This window comes from Dromiciops gliroides, chromosome 4 (genome assembly GCF_019393635.1).
Source record: "Dromiciops gliroides isolate mDroGli1 chromosome 4, mDroGli1.pri, whole genome shotgun sequence".
Taxonomy (NCBI): domain Eukaryota; kingdom Metazoa; phylum Chordata; class Mammalia; order Microbiotheria; family Microbiotheriidae; genus Dromiciops; species Dromiciops gliroides.
The window spans coordinates 412,964,849-412,986,325 of NC_057864.1; the positions used below are offsets into that span (position 1 = coordinate 412,964,849).

At 36.0% G+C, this 21,477-nt stretch overlaps 1 protein-coding gene across 2 annotated transcripts in view; it reads left to right on the top strand.

The window, feature by feature from the left end:
• The window catches only part of SMOC2 (SPARC related modular calcium binding 2), a 260,482-nt gene that overhangs the window by 184,999 nt on the left and 54,006 nt on the right, over nt 1-21,477 (top strand). For both annotated transcript variants that reach the window (XM_044003776.1, XM_044003777.1), the window contains exon 9: nt 4,406-4,488. In XM_044003776.1, the coding sequence (XP_043859711.1) occupies nt 4,406-4,488 (83 nt within the window). The remainder of the gene's footprint in view (nt 1-4,405; nt 4,489-21,477) is intronic.

Consider the following 21,477-nt stretch of genomic DNA (forward strand, 5'->3'; position numbering starts at 1 on the left):
CAGCAGTACAGATAGCCAGCTGATAATGCTTTATAAGGATCAACCCCAAACAGTCTGCAGTCTTGACTACCTCTTCAGCCCATTTCATAGCAGTCTCCATGGAGCCACTGCCTTGGAAATAATAGAGAAATAAAATATCCTAATAAGTATGTTATTAATACAAGTGTATAGTTTACTTATTTCGGCCAAGCTGGATAGATGACAGAGAACCCTGAAGGGTGTAGAATAGATGCAGGCTGGGCAAATATCAGATTCCAAAAGAAGCTATTGAAGCCAGCTATCGAGGTTTGGTTTCTGAAGGGCATCATGGGAGCTAGTTTCTAAACCATTGCAGTGCAACCATCAGTCTTTTCAAGGCTTTGGCATGAGACCTTTTTTGGTTTTATTTTTGTTGTTGTTTTTATCCTTGTGCAATAGTGTGTGGGGAATAGTTTTCTAAGAAACCCTTCATCCCCAGGAAGCAATATTTCTGTGTTTTTAAATATGATTTTTTTCCTGTGTATTTAAGTGGGAGGTAATGTTTTCATATACTTGAGACTGGACCAGCTGCAGGATCAGAATCCAAATTTATATGCTATAGCGGAGGCAAAGTGTCACTGACAGATTGTCAGCATTGGCCAAGGGGAATCCATGAATTGTCCAATCCTCAACCATTACACTGGCTCTGAAATCATGAGATCAGCATTTATAATCTTATCCCTAAAGAACCTGTAAGCATAATGATTTTATAGAAAGAACTTCTTTCTTCTATCCTGATTAATTTTTTTCTACCTATTCTGTGTCCAGGTTTCAGGGGTAGAAAGGGACCAGAGACCCCTATATTGTGCTCTGGCCAGCTCAGGAAACATCTCCCAATTTTCCTTTTGTCAGTCGAGAGAGAAGACATTTGATTTACCAAATAGTTACTCCATGAGTGGCTAGATTTAAGCTGGAATTTGAATACAGATCCTCTCATTTTAGAGTATTCTTTCTACTACACTAAAACTTGAAAATTTCTTCCTATGATTTATAAGTCAAACACCAGAGAAATTACTACTACTACTACTACTACTACTACTACTACTACTACTACTACTACTGCTACTACTACTGCTACTACTACTGCTACTACTACTACTGCTACTACTAGTACTACTACTGCTACTACTACTACTAAACCTTCTGTGAATCAAACTGTACATTCTAGCATCCTTTTCACTCAAAGTGTCAAGGCAGAATGACCACTAAGAAGTCAAGGGAGTGGCTCCAGCACCTACCAGTTTGCTTGTCTTTATGTGCTTAGCTCATAAAGCATTTAGCACAATCCCTTTCATGGAGTAGGTGCTTAACAAATGTCCATTGATTGATTATTGATTGATTGTGGAAATTATATTCTTCAGCTTATTTTCCAAATCTACTTGAAGGCCAGAGTCAGGGTTCCTGTATAATCCTACTCTGTTTGGACTAGAAAGTGGAGCTTAGAGAAGAAAGTTTCAACTCTGCATACTAATTGACACAGAAGAAAAATCGTTGAAGTGGGGTATCAGATTAATCAAGGACCAGGCTAGTTGCCAGGTACTACATTAGTGTGTAGAACTTAGAGACTTCTCTTTCACTCTTTTCTTGGCTGATGGAAGAGTTCATCCATCAGCTATCAGAATCCCAACCATTCTAACCTCCTGATCAAAGCAGCTTCTATTCCTGATTCCATAGGGTGCCTTTCTCACTTGTGGTACGTGCATAGTCTCCTAAGCATGAAATTACATTGCACCTTGGCAAAAAGCATGGTATCTGATGGGCAACTGGACAATCCAGAATTTTTCATTTTGTCGTGTACAAATAGGCTAAAATAGACAGCAAGGAATGAGGTGTGCGTGTGTGGGGGAGGAGTTGAATTTTGAATTTCTATTCTATGCGTCGAAATAGCCGTGAGCTTTATTTTTGAGGGGGTAGATACCACATTAGGTTATGGAAATCCCATAATAATTTTTTAACTAAAGGTGAGATCCCTGCAATTTAAGTAGGCAGTTTAGATATATAACTTCACATACCTGGACATCAGTGTTACTGTTTGTTCTTAAGTTTTCCCCATCACTATTCTTGGAAAAGTACCAGAAGTATTCTGAAGGGATGGCTAAGTTCCAATCCACAGGTCTTCTCATTTAAAACATTCACAAGACACAGATAGAGATTATTATGATCCTTCTCTCTATTCACCATGCAAGTATTAAAAGGAATGAACACCCATGAGCTCCAATGGCATCCTCATACCTACTTGATATGGGTGCTTTAATTTTTCAGATCTATGTAATAGCACATGATGCTGCGGTACTTTTCTTTGATGTGGGGTTGTGAGAAGATGCTTTTTCAAAGTACTGGAGTGATTTGGCCTCCAAAGGGAATTCCATCATTAGTGCTTTCTAGGCATTGTTCCACCTCATTAATTAGTCATCTGTTCATGGTAAAGGCAACCTCCTGTCCTTTTGTAGCTCACATTTCTTGGATCGTTCCTTCTGAAGCAAGTCTAAATCTCACAGCTGGTCACAGGGAGTGAGGTCCAATATGGATATCCAATCTGCCCCCAAATGCTACTTGCCCCCCTGCTTTCTTTCTTCTAATTGAGCTCTTCAATTTTGAGAATGTCTAGGGCTCCCAGAGAATTAAATATAAGTAAGAAGAGGTAGAAACCTAGTATTGCCCTGAGTGATTGGCTTCTTTTAAGTAGCTTCTTGGTGAACTTTCTGTTTTTCCCTGTTCTCTGGGTGTCATAGTATTCGAATATGATCAGGAGGCACCCTGGTAAGAGGTGCATTTACACACACAGTTTTCACATCATGGATATGTTTCTCTGTCTTACAGTATTGGACACTACCAGATTTCAAAAGGATATAAGTTAATGGGCTTTTGATTAAAATTTGATAGCTTGGACGCTTGCTTGAGTGTGTCAGGGACTCTTTAATTTCAAAACCAACATTTCCAAAAGGCATATTAAGTTATTACTCACAAAGTTGGAGTAAGTGAATGGGTGTTATGTTTTCTGGCATCAAAGAGGCCATTCAGGGTGTGAGGGGAAGGGAGACAGTGAGCAAATTGCACTCATTACATCACAATCCACAGAAAGAGTCCCCTATAGAATTGGTCAGAATTCTCAAGGGGAAATAAGAAGAATACTTAAAGATGATCTCTTAAGAGAGAAGATTATTTCCCTTTTCTGTGTTATAGAGGAAAGTGTCATTATGGAGGAATAGAAACTTAAGATGATCCCCAATGGAAAAGAAACCACCCTATATGCCCAGTGTAATTAAAGCAGGACAATGAGACAGAAAGCTAAGATCAGAAATCACATTCTGTGTCCATAGAAAATCAACCATCTCAACATCCCACCTAATATAATTATATTCTGAGTTGTCATAGCTAGAATTGGCCCAGGGAGCTGTGGATAACAGGGAAAACATATGATAACCAAAGAAAATAGGACCTAATTATCAAGTCAGTAGGAGGGCCATAGCATCTAAAAGCTGATATATGGAAAGCTGTGCTTCCAATGCCTGCTGTAATAACAGAATAATAACTAGCACCAAAGAAACCTTATAGTGGTTCTTAAAAGGTCCCTGTGGTCTATAAGGTACTCAAGAGCCCATCTCCATTTCATCATGTCTTCTCTGACTACAGATTATGAGAGTTCTATCTTTTGCCACCAACAAGAAGAATTCTGGTTTACCTCTGTGACTGTAGGCCTCTTTTGGTCCTATACACCAAGTAGTCAGTCAAAATTCATTTATTAAGTGCTTACCATGCGCCAGACACTGTGCTAAGTGCAAGAGATACAAATAAAGGCACAAACATGGTCCCTGCTCACAAAGGAACTCACATTCTAATGGGGAAAATAGCATGCAATCATATACATGCAGCATATATGCGGAGTGGATAGAAGGACACTGACCTCATTACATCCTTTATTTCTAAAACTTTCACTCACAGAGCCAAACCATTTATTTCTATAAGTCTGACTATTAGGATGAGGTATCAGATAAAAGGAATAAAGAACCAAATGCCAAATCCTCTTAAAATAATATGGGAGGGAAGGTGTTTTTAATATATCTAATCTTGTGTGAGACACTGGATTTCAAAGTATTGGCAACAATGGGAGATAGTGTACTGCTTCTTCTTACTTGCTAGGTTCAACAGGCTTACCACAATTAAGTTTTCTCCAAAGAAATCCAGGTAATAAATCATGGGCATTGTAACATGAGAACCAAGTGTCACAGAATGTGCTGAGAGCCAAAGAAGTGTACACTTTAAGTGTGACCATGTGAGGCCTAGAAGGAGGCATATTTCAAACTCTAAACTGTTTTTTTTTTCTTTTTTTCCCTTCTTTCTTCCCCCCCTCCTTCCCCTCCCCCCTAACCCTTGCTCCTTCTTGTAGGTATGAACAGCCGAAATGCGATAACACAGCCAGGGCTCACCCAACCAAAACAAAGGATTTGTACAAAGGCCGCCAGCTCCAAGGTGAGTGTAATGGATGGGTTTTGGCTGGAGCACGTTTGTTACCACATTTGGATTTAAGGCTGGTTTGTGACGGGAAGGAATTCATCCAAATCTGTCTCCCAGAGGGCTTGGACATTATTAGACTGATTGGCCAGTGAAGCAATCCTGAATCTCTGCTGAAAGGGAGCCTTGAATCCAACCCAGACATGCACAAGGCCATCAGTACAACATGGAGATTGGAGATGTTTCACAGATTTATTTCACTTAAGGTTAGCAGATTTGGATGGAGCTTCAACTTTAAGAGTAAAACAAATTTTAAAATAATCTAAATACAAAATCATACTCTAAGTACAGTGTACCTTTTTGGACCCTTTTGGGGGAAAAGACACATGCACACACACACACAAACATAACAAAAGAATCCATTATTTATTTAGCTAACATGAGAGTGGTAGTTCAAATATTATTTTCTGGCTTAAATAAAAACTTTACTAAAATTTCAAGTGGCTAAAGTTTAATTTTTTAATAAAATATGACTTAGACCTGTCTGCAAATCAAGTGAGTCTAATTGCAAGGTAGAATTTGAAATGAAACAGAAACAGTGAATATAAACTTATAATTATTATATACATATACATGAAAAGACATTTCATGAATTTCTTTTTTTTTGAAAAGCAAATATTCTATTCCATGATACACCAAAAATGATTACTGTTACATCTACACCTCATGTCTTGAATTACATAATTTGGTACAAAGAAAGGTGGAAAATTCATTTAGAACCAATTCTGGCATGATTTATGGAAGATTTGGAGAGTAGCTTTACATTCATGGAGCAAAGTATGGATTATTATACTCTAGGAAAGACCTATTCAGTTTAGTCATTCAGCAAGCATTTTTTCAGTACTTGTTATGTTCCAGTGATGATACTAAGCACCAAGGATACAAAGATGGGCAAAAATATGGTCCCTGCTCATAAGGAGCTCACATCCTAGTGGAGTAGACAACGTGAAAATATCTATTACATACAAGATAGACAGAGGTTAACCGGGAGGTAATCTCAGAGGGAAGGTATTAACATTAAGGGGGATTGGAAAAATTTCTTGAAGAAGGTGGGTTTTTACAGGATACTGGAAGGAAACCATGGCAGTTAGGAAGTAGAAATGAAGGGGAAGACCATTTCAGACATGGGTGACAGTTGATGAAAAAAAAAAACACCCCAGATTGCAGAGATGGAGTGTCTTGTGAGAAGAATAGAAAGGAAGCCCATTTCACTGGCTCATAGAGTAGGTGGAAGGGAGGTATTAAAGTGCAGGAAAACTGGAAAGGTAAGGGAAGCTCAAATTATGAAGGGCTTTAAAAGTCAAACCGAGAAATAAAATAAAATTTAAAAAATTTAAAAGTCAAACAGAAAATTTTATATTTGATGCTGAAGGTAATAGGGAGTCACTGAAATTCATTGAACAAGTGGGTAGGGTAAAATGGTCAATCAGACCTGTGCTTTAAGAAGATTGCTTTGACAGCAATCAAAATGGAGGATGGATTGGAGTAGGAAGAGACTGGAGGAAGGAAGATCAACCAGAGGGCTATTGGGATAGTCAGGGCATAAACTGATGAAAGATTGGACCAGGAAACACCTATGGTTCAAGGGTACAACCCTCATAAAGATCTAACAAAGAAGGTCAAAATGAGCAGTAAGACTGATAGGAGGAGAACCTAGAGAATGTAGAGTATTGAGGAGAAGAGTTTGATTGGCAATGACAAAAGTATCATAATTCATCTTGTGATTTCATAGGACCCTAGAAGCACATCACTGAATCAATGGTGAGTTATATATATATATATATATATATATATATATATATATATATATATATATATATATGGTTGAAAAGGATGTCAGAGGTCATCTAGTTTAACCTTTCCATTTTGGAGAGACTGTAAAAGGCTGGTTCAACATCACACAAGTAATTAAGTGGTAGAGACAGGATTTTCATCAAAATCCTCTCAGTCTAAATACAGTGTTCTTTCAAGTGGATCATCTTGAGTCTGAATAAATATGATTCTCCATGACCAGGAAAATTAGTATTTCAAAAATAGTTCCAGCATTGTATAGTCACAACCTTAGAGGCTGAAAAAATGCTATTAAAAGTATTATCTCCCTTCTTGTTAGAATACTTTATCTAGATCTCTTTTGCCCCCATCAGACAACCCTGTATTCTTATTTACACTCACAGTTTATCTTCCCCCTTCCCCCTCCCCAGATATAATGTAACCCACTTTAGTTCAGAAATGGTCATTTTTAACTTTTTACTACAAGTACATAGAACAAAGCTTTTTGCACATAGTAGTTACTTTATAAATATATATATAGGGGTAGCTAGGTGGCGCAGTGGATGAAGCACTGGCCCTGGATTCAGGAGGACCTGAGTTCAAATCTGACCTCAGACACTTGACATTTACTACCTGTGTGACTTTGGGCAAGTCACTTAACCCTCATTCCCCTGAAGAAAAATAAATAAATAGATAAATAAACATATATATATATATATATATATATATGTAATAAATTAATGAAAAGATCTTAAAGGTTGACATGCCCAAACTATCCTATTTGTCTCTTGAGAGAAGGTTTTTTTCTGAGGATTTTCCTTTATTCTCTAATACTTTTATTTCTCTCTTTTTAAGGAGTTTTTTTTTTAATAGGAAGAAAATTTTTAGCTTAAGGATTAGAGGATTTTTTAAAAAATAGAGCTTGAAAATTTTCCTAGTCATAAATATCAGAGTGGCTCTTTTCCTCCCCCTATCTCTCCTTTCCTCTTCTTCCTTTTTTTCTCTTTCTTTTCTTCTTTCTCCTCCTTTCCTACCCCCTCCTACTGGTGTTCCCTTCTCTTCCTCCATCATCACTATTTTTTTCTTGGTGTCTCACATCCTCATCCACTCCCTTACTCCCCCACCTGTTTCTCTCTATGTCCCTGTCTCTGTCTCTCTCTCCATGTTTGTCTGTCTGTTTCTATAAATTTATTCCCTTTATTTTATCCCCTTCTGATCCCCTTCCCTCCCTTCTTTTTCCCTCCCTATTCTACAATGTTATACCTATAAAATACCAATGCCATGTGAGCTCTCTATTATGTGAAGCTATTTAACATCATTAAATTCAATCTTTTCCATTTGCACTATTTTCCCTCAGACAGCCCTTAGGTTTCCAAATACTTCATGCTTATTTGAATTTTCAGGAATTTGCTTATGTAACTAAGGGAATTCATGTTCTGGGTGTGTGAATTAAAGAAATTATCTTGGTTTTCTCATAAACTTAAAGGGAGGTGATTGATTTGCATTTTGTCACATGGATGTATTATACTTGAAAGAAATGAATATTTGTAGTTTTGAACAAAACAAATGTTTTCTAAGAATACAGATATCCTTGGAGAGGGAGGAGGCTCTCTGAAGAAATAAGGCCTGTTGTTGCAGTGGACATTCCATTTCTGTTTGCTAAGTGACTGTCAGTCCAGAAAATGTGAGCCTGGTCAAAAAATTTGGAGAGAATTTTCCCATTTCATTCTTTGCATAATGGTATTATTGACAGTGAAAATAAAAATGATCTTTGCTAATTAAAGTAAATTCTATAACTATAATTGCTGAATATTATGACTAATCCAGATCCATACATCAATCCATCTATCCATCCATCCATCTATCCATTATCCATCTATAATAAACTATAGAATTTAGATAGCTTTTGCTCTTAAAGAGGTGATTTGAAGAAAGACCTGGTTTCAAAGGATTAAAATAATTTCTCTGAATATCAGTACTGAATAAAAGCACAAAGGAATAATACAATTGTTATTGCTAGTATCTGACATTTCACCCCAATTGTAAGAAATGTGATACAGATTTACTATATTGAGATATTTACTCTCTATGGGGGATGTCATGAATTAATTATTTTATTTCCCACTAAACCACTCCTCTTACCCTCAGCTACCTGGGAACTTTAAGCTCCAAACTATGTACTCAGAGGGAGGCATGCCCAGGACACTTTAAGAAAGTATCATTTAATATTAAACACAAGTAGTAGGATTAAATGAGATTAAATATCATCTGAAATCAACTCTGGTAATTTTCATTGCTTTACTGCATTTCTTATTTCCATTTCCCTTGCTAGCCACAGGAAGTAGATGAGAGATATGATTTCCCTTGTGTTGCACCATATCCATAGGTAGAAGAGATCTGTTAGCATACCTTAAGATAATTATTCTTATTTTTAACTCTCTTTAGAAATGACGTGTGTAGGCCATGAGTCAGTAACCTGGCAGTCTTTTGCATTTTACCTGCAGCTGGACTTGGTTAATTGCAACTATTAGATCAACATAGCAGCTGGCTTGATACAGTGATTCTACTGCACTATTTTACTAGCCCTTGAAAAGTCAGGATATTATATATTTATGAAACAATGAAATCATCCTGGTTTTATTCCTTAGTAAAGGTGATATGTCATGAAATTTTGTAAGAGGAATAAAAAGACTGTGTTTCTACATCAGTATTATTTTTTAAAACGTAGGATGTCTCCATAGCTCTCTTGTATTCATACTTGAGACTGATGTCCCATTCTTTTGCTTCATACAGAAGAAAAGAAAATAGCATCCTTTTCAAAGGAAAATGCAGATGTGCTCATAGTGTTGTTTATCTTTGATTTACTCTTTGAACTGTCTGCAAAATTGAGGAAACCAAAGTAGAGTATTCCCTTTCTAAAAACTGAATTCCCAGATATAGGCATTGATATTTGCCATTGCCTTATATATTTGGATTTTTAAAGCTAGTGTATGAGTAGTTATCAATAAGTTAACAGTGGGGGCTGTTATGGGTACCTTAAACTTTCCATCTAAACAGAAGGAATTCTTATAGATGTGGATACTAAGGCTCAGATTTTATTAAAGTAAAAAAGCATTTACTAAGCACCCATGTTCCAGACACTGTGCTAAACACCCAGGATGTAAAAGAAAGGCAGACAGATAGATAGATAGATAGATAGATAGATAGATAGATAGATAGATAGATAGATAGATAGATAGATAGAGAGAGAGAGAGAGAGAGAGAGAGAGAGAGAGAGAGATACAGAGAGAGATACAGAGATAGATACAGAGATACAGAGATAGATACAGAGATAGAAATTGATCAAACACTTTTATGCAGATAAAATTACTATACTTTTAAATTTCTTTTATAGTTGGTATAATATGTAGAAAAGGATAACTTATTTAGAGCAACATTCAAAGAAATATAATTAAGTGGCTTCTCACTAACTCATTTGCTATGCACTTGCTTAGTTTGGGGAAATGAGATAGAGATCAGACATGATTTCATTGACAAAGGGAACGCCTAGATGAGAAAAAATTGCTTTCTAACAATGAAGTCTCCACTTTCTCTGCAGTTTAAAATGTTAGCGTTTTCTAGAACAGAAATGTCAAATATTCATGTAACTCTTCCAAATATAACCCAATCATATTAAAATAAATAATAAATAAAATATAAAAATACAATAGAACACAGTTAATGTAGATTTTGTGTCTTTCTAAGTTAATATGTGGCCCACAGAGATTCTTAAGTGATTTGGACATGGACATTCAAGTAGTAAGTAGGAGAGATAGGAATCAGATTCAGGTCATCTGCCTCCAAATCCAGTGATCTTTCTCTATCTCTTTGCAGAAAAGAGATACTTACTTTTTTTTTTTTTTGGTGAGGCAATTGGGGTTAAGTGACTTGCCCAGGGTCACACAGTTAGTAAGTGTTAAGTGTCTGAGGTCGGATTTGAACTCAGGTCCTCCCGAATCCAGGGCCGGTGCTCTATCCACTGTGCCACCTAGCTACCTTGATACTTACTTTTTTGTTCCATTGATCTAATTTGCTTCATGGGGCCAGAACTAGAGCTAGAAAATAGATAGTGAATGTGCACTCACTCCATCCATACAAGTATATCACTTGCATGAGTAACACACAAAACTTCACACATAATGCACTGCCTTATACATAATGGGTATGCAATAAATATTTATGAAATCAATAACCATTTATTAAATCCCTAATATGTTCCAGGCACTGTACTATGAGCTGGGCATACAAACACATTCTCTGGCCTCGGGGAGCTGTTAAATCCTTTATAATGGTTCCATTAGGGTTTGGTAAACTTTTACCTGAGGATTCATCCTTCCTTCACCTCTTCTCTTTGAAGCCAGAGCTAATGATGAGTAGTCAAATGATTTCTGTTGCATTGTCTTCCTCATTAAACTTGAGCTCCTAGAAGTTAGGGATCCATTTTTTGCCTTTCTTTATATCCTCAAAACTTAGCACAGTGCCTAGTACATCGTGAGTGCTTGATAAATGTTTATTGACAAACTGACTGAATGACTTGTATTTACCTATGCTAGTTTTTTGTAGTTTAAAGCCTGGCCTCTTTCAGACTTAGTTCTTTCTTAAATGGTCCAACATTAACATGTAAATAAAACATATATACATATATATGTTTATATTTCTTTAGAAAATATCATATCTAAGTATATTTAATTTATAAATTTAATACATCTATATATAAACTTAATACATTTATATACATTAAAGATATAAAATATATTTTCAAAGTAAAATGATGGTTGATTCATACACAATTTAAGTAATCTATATGTGGGCAATCAAGCTAATCCATTGAAAAAATATGTCACAAGAAAAAAAAAGGGGGGCAGCTAGGTGGCACAGTGGAAAAAGCACCGGCCCTGGATTCAGGAGTACCTGGGTTCAAATCCGGCCTCAGACACTTGACACTTACTAGCTGTGTGACTCTGGGCAAGTCACTTAACCCCCATTGCCCTGCAAAAACCCCAAAACCAAAAACCAAAAAACAAGGAAAAAAAACCCCAGTCTCTCCTAATTATTCTACTTTAATATTTATATAACTATACATAGATGGAAACCCACTATTTCAGATGTTATGCCAACAATTGTGTCTTTGAAGCAGAAATGGTCATTTAACTTGTAGTCAGCAACACTCAGTGACCAGTATTAGAAACATGAGATGATGTGAGTGTTACGTTGCCTGGGTTTTAGATATATTCTTCAGAAATAGCTATTCTCCAAGTGTTTCAAGTCACAGACACATTCAGGAAAGGCTCACCAGAACCAGTAGAACTAAGTCACATTCTGCCCATAATGAAAAAAAAAAAAGATTACTGTTACACGGTCACAGCAAAAATGTTATTGCCTTACCCATACCTTTAATGAAAGTCAGTCTTGAGGCAGCAAGAAATCATGTTATTCTAACTGTGGAAAGGTCAGCTTATGTCTATAATTGTAGATGTTTGTGAATGTACTATTCATAAGCACTTAGTCACTTTGATTGTATGAAGATAATTATCCTTATTAGGAAAAAAAAATTGCATCTTAAAATAATCCCCTCATGAGCTTCTTCTCAATAAGGAGGAAAATGTCTCCAAGGTAACACAATTAGAAGTTGGTTAAGTGGCTCCTTCCGGTCATACTAGGCTAATGAATTTTCTTCTTAAAGGGCCAAATTTCCATTTTCTGTTGCTTTTCTTCAGACCACGGAGGGTACTCTGTTTTCCAAGTTAATCTGGCAATATGTTCAGAAAGAAATCACACACAGCTCACTTTTTCTTTTTTTGCTGCCAAATATTTATTCACATCATATGTAGAAGAGTCAACAGTTTTGTGTTTTTTTTTTTTTCCATCTCACACCAAATTGACAGTAAATGATGATCTGATCTTTGGAGGCCAACATTTTACATATGGGAGGAGAGATCCTGTCTAATGGGTTTCATATTGAAGAGCAGATCATTACTGTGTTTCATGAAGCCTGCTCTTCTAGGCCACATTTTGACTTTTCCTGTGGACACCCTCCTCTGCTCCCAAGAGAACTCACAAAATTGGGATTTATGGAGATAGCTGCAAATAACAATTAAGGCCAGGTCTTTACTGAAACATATTGAGGTTCTATCTCCTCAAGCTTCATTTCTTCCTTTCATCCCTACTTGATGAAATCACAAAAGCACAATTTTTCCCTGCTTACAAGTTGCTATTTGTCAGACATGTTGCCCAATTCTCTCTTTATGCAATACACATATTGAACCTCCTCTTTCATTATGGCTGCTTGGTAATTATTTGTGTTACTCTGAGTAATATCAATTGACTGATTAATTAGCTATATCTCAAAGGGTTAGCATCTTTTAAAGGAACACAGAACTTAGGACTAATTAAGGAAAGCCTTGTTTTTCCTCATTAAAATAGTTCTTACCCTTTTGGGTGTCTTGGACTCCTTTGGCAATCTGTTGAAATTCATGAATCCCCTTCTCAGAATAATGTTCTTAAATGCACAATTAAATATATAGGATTACAATGGAAACCAATTATATTGAAATGCAATTCTCAAAAATTTTTTTAAAAAGTTATGGACCCCATATTAAGGACCTAAAGGGAGAATCAAGTTCATTATTTCTATTAAAAGTCAACATTCTTACTTCAGATGAAAAGGTTTATAGACCAGCAATGTGACCTGGGACAGGGATACCACCAGCATTCATATCTCTTTCTCTCTGGGCTAGTCATAGAAAGGGGCAATAGCAGAAGAACAGAGAGTTGTATTTAAGTTTTGGAACTGTCAGAGTTGAGGAACATAGCTCAGCTGATCTTAGTTTCTTTTGGAACAATTTAGAAAAAAGGCAGGCAATTCTTAAGATAGTATTAATATGGAAGGTGTGAAATCCAAGCATTTATCTGGCTATTTATCAGTGAAGTTAAAATTGTATTCATTTGTTATGGTTTGAATTTTTATGGCTCACCAGATGATTCATAGTATATAAATATAACTTGGGGGGTGTTGATTCCCCCTTCTCCCCTACCCCTTATTCCGTAGAACAGGTAGTCTAAAACAGTCAATACTAAGTGATATCACTGGAGAAACAGATATTCAAAACTTCTTTTTCAATGGCATTTTAACTCATCTTACTCTGAAATTACTAAAGGGAAAGATATTATTGGTTATTAATCTTGATGCACTATAATAAAAAGATACAATACTATTCAATACCCTTTCCAAAGATGTTGGATTTGGGGTAACCCTCAGAGAGATGAATTAATCTGGACCAAGTTTGATTGAGTGTACTCAATGAATGGTTGGGGGTGATGGAAGAATTATTCACAGGTAGTCCTCACACTTCAAGTGCAGTCCCTAAAGGAGTAATATGCTTCTAGGTGTCTTTATGAGCCCTCATACCTTGCAATTTCCTCCACTCCCACTTCTCTTTGGGCCATAATCATTCTGACATCAGTTTGAATCAATTTGTAGAACTAGATATTCCTCATCCCATCTTTTTTTTTTTTTTCGGCTCCTGAATGTTCATGATTTATGATCCTTCTCGGAAAGAAAATTCTATCGGAAAAATATTTGAAAACTTTCAAAATTGATTGGCTTCCTTAGAAACCACAACAATCTTGGATGAAGTGATGCTGTAATACATAACAGTTTAAAGACTATGATAAAATGAAATTCTAGTTTCTTGGGAAACTAAGAGGCAATTGCAAGTAAAAAAAAAAAAGAGATAGAGCAAAACTGAAATCCTAAAAGTTCCTCCTTTGACTTTTAATATAATACATCAATAGTCTTCTACCTACTTTCAATATTAATTATTTTCTTTTCTAGCAGCACATATGGATATTCTAGTTGCCCTAGGCATAGCTTATGATGATTTCTCATGAGACAGTTGAATCCTAAATAAAATATCAGGTTGATTTGTGCAAAGGATTCTATGACACCTAGGGAAAAAATCAATATTTACTTTTACTTTAAAATGAAATTAATAGCCAGCTTAAGAGTTTATTCTGTAGCTTTAGAGGTTCTTTTCAAAGTCATAATATGAGAATAACCTGAGAGGGCAATATTTCATCAATTAATGTTTCCAACTCCTGCCTAGTCCTTCCCTCAGAGCAAATACTGAGTTCACAGATATATTATTAGTCTGCAAAAGTTTAGTCTGGGCAAAAGAACAGACTGTTCTGTTTCAGTTTGGGATGTGTAACCCTCAAAGGTACTATTAATGTGGATGGCACAATTCTTTCTAAATGGTGCTGGCCACGGGGAGTTTTTATTACTTCATTGCTTTCACTAATAAATGCTCTTGAGATTAAGCACCTGATAGATGATAGATAGATAGATAGATAGATAGATAGATAGATAGATAGATAGATAGATAGATAGATAGATAGATAGATATTAGCATCTTCCTATGAGAAGGGACAAGTTTAAAAAATATTAAGCCAAAAAAGTGCAAAATCATGGTGTATGTTTATGTTAGTGTGAAGTTTTTTTTTTTTTTTTAAGAAAACATTATTCTTTCAAGTAGATGCACAGCTGGTGGAGAGAGGGACCTTTGGACTAATGACTAATTACTAAGCCTCAGTCAGGAGTGGAGAGTTTGAAGGGCAGCCTTAGTAGTACTGTGCCCCAGTGTTTAATCCTGGGTCTCGTGTGATTTAATATTTTAATGAAGAAATCTGGATAATGGAATTCAGAACATTCTCATTATATCGGTAGATGCATGAGATTACTAACACCTTAGGAGAAAAAACAAGGATCAACATCATAGAGACCTTTAAGTGAAATAGAATGATGTGAAAGCAAAAAGCCATTGAACTAAGGGGTGAAAACACTCAAGGCCTTCTCTCGGCTTTTCCATTAGTTGCACAATCTTGGGCAACCCTTTTTATCTAGCTCTGTTTCCTCTTCTATAAAATGAGGGCCTTGGATTAAATGAACTCTGAGATCTCTTGAAGCTCCAATGTCTAGAATTCTGCCTTGACAAATCAAAGAGGTGGTTTCTCAAAACCAACCTCAATGAGGATATGTGAAAGGTCACATCTTTAGGAATAACAATTAAATGGGTGGTAGGCTGCATTTCTATCCCATAGACTTTACAACACAGATGAAGCAAGGATAGAAAAGGGAATGAGGAAGAATAATGGGCATAAAACAAATTCCACAGGAAAAAACGTGAACAGGCTACAGTGATGTTGCAAAGGAATATAAGACGCAAGATATGAAAAATGATAATTCTGTTATATTTGGCAAAAGAGTCAGATTTTTATAGTGTATTTGGTTCAACATTTTTTTTTCCATTTGGTCTACCTATTAGAGCATATGGAGAAACTGGAGTTCCAGAGAAAAGTGGTGGAAATTGCTAATGGGTTGGAAAATGGAACCAATGGAAAGGTCATAGAAGCTGACATTTTTCAATAAGTTAAAATTAAAGGGCAAGTGAATAACAGTACACAATTATATCAAAAGATTTTTATAGGGAAGTGTTAGAAATTGTTCTTTATATAACTTGAATCTTAGAGTGGAATTTGGATTCTCAGGACTTGCTGTAGAATCTTGTCTCTGCTACTTACCACTTATGTCACCTTGGGCTATTCATTTTACTTTTCCAGGTCACAGTTTTCTCCTATGTAAAATAACAGAATTAGGTTTGAAGATTTCCAAGAATCCATTCCAGCTCTAGATTGGTTACCTCCTATGAATCTACCAGAGAGAGCTCGATCTAAGGAACATTCTTAGATAAACCATACTGTGCTACCATGGATATTGGAGAATCTTGGTCTGAGGAGATATTTAAGAATTTTTGAAAATTTTGTTTTGGATGTTCTTGATGTTTAGCAGTTAAGAGGTACATAAGTGAATTTCTTGAGGCTCTTTCCACTAAGTATTTGAGAGAGCTGATTGTCTTTACAGATAAATTAAAAGAGGAATGTTATCAGCAACATTCCCCTTAAATGACAACTACAGTACTGATGCATCATCTAAACTGTCATAGCATTGAGATTAATGGGGTCATAGTGATCTTTCTGATACCTGCATAGATTTGTAGCAGTTACAGTGTACACTGCATTCACCCATTACCTTGACAAAAGCCTAAGTATATTTTTTCACCAATTTTTGGGAAGATTCATTTCTTTGATACTGCTTTGATTTTAATGGGGGAGACTACCAACAAAGTGGGCAGCTAGATGGCTGAGGGGATCCATTACTGGGCCTGGAGTCAGGAAGACCTAAGTTCAAATCCAGCCTCAGACATTTATTAGCTCTGTGACCCTGGATAAGTCACTTAACCCTGTTTTTTTTTCTCACTTCCTCATCTATTAAATGAGCTAAAAATGAAAATGGCAAGCCACTCTATGATTTTTGCCAAGAAAACCACAAATGGGGTCGCAAAGTCCTACTAGATTGAAACAATTAAACAACAATAACTGACATGTCTTCCTTCTTTAGGTTGGAGTTATTTATAATCCAGTATCAACTATTTCATGATACCACATTGTAAACATGAAGGGAAGTGAACAAGTCATAATCAAGCAATATTCAGGGGACTAATGTGACTGGGGTAGAAGGACAATGTTTCTTTCTCTTTTGGGGGGGCTTAATTTTGATGAATTGCTCACAGAAGTCACTCTTATTGAAAGATATTCATTAACAGGTGGAAAATGGTGAACTAGTGGCACATATGTAGTTCACTAAAGGAAGAAGGCTATATTTTGTGGGGAGTTTTACATATTTTAAAGTCTTTAGAAATTTTAACAAAGATATTGACAAAGTCGTCCATGCTTCCTTATTGGAAAAAGATGATCACAATACAACGAGGTGGATCTGGAAATAGTTGAATGATTGGACCCAAAAAGTTTCCATTAATTGTTTGATGTTGAGTTGGGAGGAGATCTCTTTTGGATTAAAAAAAAAAAACAGCAGCAACAACAAAAAAACCTCAACTTCACAAGCACAAGATTAACATTTATATAGTGCTTACCATGTGCCCAGCACTTCACTAAGTGCTTTGTAATTAACATCTCATTTGATCCTCACAACAACCCTGGGAGGTAGACGCTTATATTCCCCTTTTAAAGAAGAAGAAACTGAGACAAACAGAGATTATGACTGACCCAAGGTTACACAGGTAGTGTTTGAGACAGGATTTGAACTCAGGTATTCCTGACTCCGGGACCTATTGTTCTATCCACCATAAAACCTAACTCTCAATCAACCAATCAACACAGATTTTTAAAATATTTATTATGTGCCAGGAACTGTACTAGGTACTAGGAATTCAAAGATAGAAAATAAACAGTTCCTGATCCCCAGAAGCTTTTTCTAGTAGAAAAGACTATACACATATGTGTGTATATACATATATATATATATTTATACATACATACTATATATACAAGACTATATATCACTATCTATCATCTATCTATCTACACACATAGTAAATGTAATGTAAGTAACCTTAGAAGAGATAATACTGGGGATCAATGGCTATAAAAGCCTCCTAAAGATGGTAGCACATGAGTAGTATGTAAAATTGCACCTTATTTCATCTCTACAGAATGGAAATATGTGCTCATTTAAAAATTGTATTTGATCCATGAAAAAGTATCTGCTAGGCATTCTTGAAGAGAAAATGTGGAAGGCACTTAAAACATTCTTATCTGGCCATTTAAACAGCTTTGATAATTCCTCTCCTATGCTTCATTTTAAGACCTGCTCATGGTTATTCTATGTACTTTCAAAATAACGAAATGGAATTAAAACTATCTCTAACTTAGACTTTCGATAATTAAGTCAGACTGACTTTCCCCACAGTTAATGAGGGTTTACTGTTACCATGACTAAAACACAAATAATGCAAGAATCTTTTAATTTGCTTTATTGATTTGTTTCTTTGAATAGATCAAATAGGCACAAAACAAAAAGCTAGCATAACAGAACTGGAAGGAAATTTGGAAGGTCATTTAGGGTTGCTAGTCTTCTAAACCACACCTAAGCTAAACCAGAAGAAAAAAAACACTCTCATTTAAGACTTCCAGGAAAAGAAATTTCACAGTCTTCTCCAGTCATGTATTTCAGCTCTTAGTGACTAGAAGTCCTTGGTACTTCACTCTTTCCCTTTTTTCTTTTGGTATCCTCAGTGCCTGGGCACTTAATAAATGTATGCTGATTAACTGGGTAGGCTGTGTTCCTAATATTACTCTTCGTATTCGGTTTTCATGATAAATGAAAAAAAAGAAAGGTAGCACTTATTTCTCTGCATAAAATTTATATTTGTATCTATAAAGAATTATTTGTGATCCATTTTTTTTAACATATCTCATCCTTTGCCAGGATAGGGAATGTAAACTCCTGAAGAGAAATTGACAAACATTTAGCATATTGGAAAGAATTTATTGCAGCTTCTACATGTTATTATATTATTTCATCATTTGGTTATTTAGTCACTTGACAAATATTTATTGAGCACTTAAAGCTGCTTTGGTGATTAAAAACAAAATGGGTCAGACCTGCCCTCCAAGAATTTATAATACAAAGCTAATGATTCTATTGTCCTCAGAGCAATGCTAAAATTTATAAAGTCGCATTTCAAATAAATAAATTTGGGAAAGGAGAGAAATAGACTATGATTACATTTCCCTTATACATCACAAAATACTGTTGTAGTCTAATTCTTGAAAGATATTTCCCAGAATTTGTGCCTGTGCTGGGGCTATCTCACTCACTCACAACCCAGATAGCTGAATTTTCTGAGTTAGTGGTCTGCGGGCAATGTCTACTCAGCTGTAACATTCCGAAATGTTTGGGAGTGAAAGTGAAAAATCACTTCTCCACTTGAAACTCCAAGGGGGATTGAGACAAGTGAAATCCATTTATCTAAGCTGGATATTGGCCAGAACACTGGGGCTGATACTTCTAGAGTGGAAGGAAGGCTAATGAGAAGAGAACAACTGATAGCAAAAATTGAGTTACTTTTTTTCCAGATAACTTAATTCTATAAGAATTTAATTGGGCACACTGATGTATACCTAAGAATCTAGTGTTCAGACCATATTTCAGGCTACATCAATTCTCCTGCTTGACCAACTGATGGTAGGGAAGGTTTCACAAGCTTGTTTATAATGAACAACAGGCGACCATAGCAAATTCTAGTATGTTTTCCCCGCAGGGATATGCCAACATGTTTAAGTTTTTCTTAACTCTCTCTGGGCTTGTCATTTGTTTCTCTTAACTCTCTCTGGGCTTGTCATTTCAAGGGCAAAGTTTCAGAAAAAATCCATAGTTCCTCCCTCCCCCATCCATCTCTCTTTGACAGGGAAGGATTAACTAGCTATATTTCAGATGCTAATTAGCTTGCAGAATGTCCTGAAATAAATTGTTGGAAAGCAATTGGAGTAGATTTAAGATCTTGCTTTCCCTCTCACTCTGCCTTTCCAATCCACTCACTTTCTCTTTTCAAAGGTAATCATCACAGAATCTGATTCATTATTGTGGTATGCCATTCTAATCAGAGATTCCTTAAGTTTAATATTTCTGATAAGTTTATTTGGGAATTTTTGGAGAAGCATACACTGACCCCACTGGCAGGCTTTAATTATACTGTAGTCACCATATCTTTACCACCTTACATGTAAATTAAATTTCTTGCAAGCTTTATAGCACAAAAAAAACCCAACTAGTATTTTATTGAGAGAAAAACTCAGAAATGGTCACTTCCATGTATTAACATGCAATAGTACAGGAGTTGTATCTTTGTGAGTTTTCAAATTAAGGGACTATACAAGGACCATTGTTATTTACTGAATGCTCTTGCCCTTTGCCAGAATACCTTCCCTTTCTCGTAGGGGTAACAAAAACCTAAAAGTCAGGAGGTTGTATTGCTAATTTGCTATGATGAGGTAAGTTTTGCCAATATCCACTTTTTATTCTAGGGTCCTGCATTCTTCATTTTCATACTTGCTACCAAATAACAATTACACAGTACATTGTGTGTGGCATTGCTAAGTAATCAATCCTGGTGGCACTTCCACAGATGGAATAAATGTCCTTCACAGATGGAGAAGCTGAAATACAGAAAATTAAGACATTTACCTACCAACATGTTATTGATAGGCTAAAGAAGAATTGCATTCATCCCCCTCCCCCATGCCTTTGTTCTGAATGAGAGAACTGAGGGATCACTGATTAGCTATATTCAAGTACCAGAAAGGCCATTATAAGGAAACTGGTAAATGAATGGTTTCCAACTTTCTTGAGAAGTTAAAAAGAAGAGTAAGCTATTTTTTTTTTAAAGAATGTAGTTTAAATATAAGGAGAGACTTGCTAGCCCTGACAACTTTTGTATACAGTTAATGAATTACTCAGTGAGGTTGCCAAATCTTTTCTCATCACCTTTACAAATAGGATTCATTGTCATAATTATTTATCTAGGGAGAGATTTGGATATGGGAATGCCTGAAGACTGAGACATGGGCAAGATCTCATTTAAAGTCTTTTCTGTGATAATAATTTCCCTAGTTTCCTAATCATCATGATTATTCCTGTACTCTTCCTTGTGGCCAAAATATCAAAGTATAGACTGGAACCTGTCTCTGAAGGACAAATGGTCTAGAATTGAGTACAGTCAGGAAAGAGAATACAAACTTGGAAATTCCAACTCAATAGTATTTCCCTAGAACAATTGCCCAAAGGTTCTTGAAATACCTCAAAAAATATCTTAAAGAAAAGATGCCACCTGTAAATTCTGCAAGAACTATTTGATGATCAGAGTACAAAATCAACCCTTAAATGAAACCCAAAGGGGAAAATTTATGAATTCTTTGTCTTGATCGTTACTGTTGTGCGATAGAAAGAACAATGAAACAGAAATACTAGAGCAAATGTAGAGTAAATGTTCCAGACATTGAGGTGGCACAGTAGATGGAGTACTGGACAGGGGTTAAGAAGACCCCAGTTAAAAACCAGTTTCAGAGGGTAGATAGGTGGCACAGTGGATAAAGTACCAGCCCTGGATTCAGGAGGACCTGAGTTCAAATATGGCCTCAGACACTTGATACTTACTAGCTGTGTGACCCTGGGCAAGTCACTTAACCCTCATTGACCTGCAAAAACAGAAAACAACAAAAAAA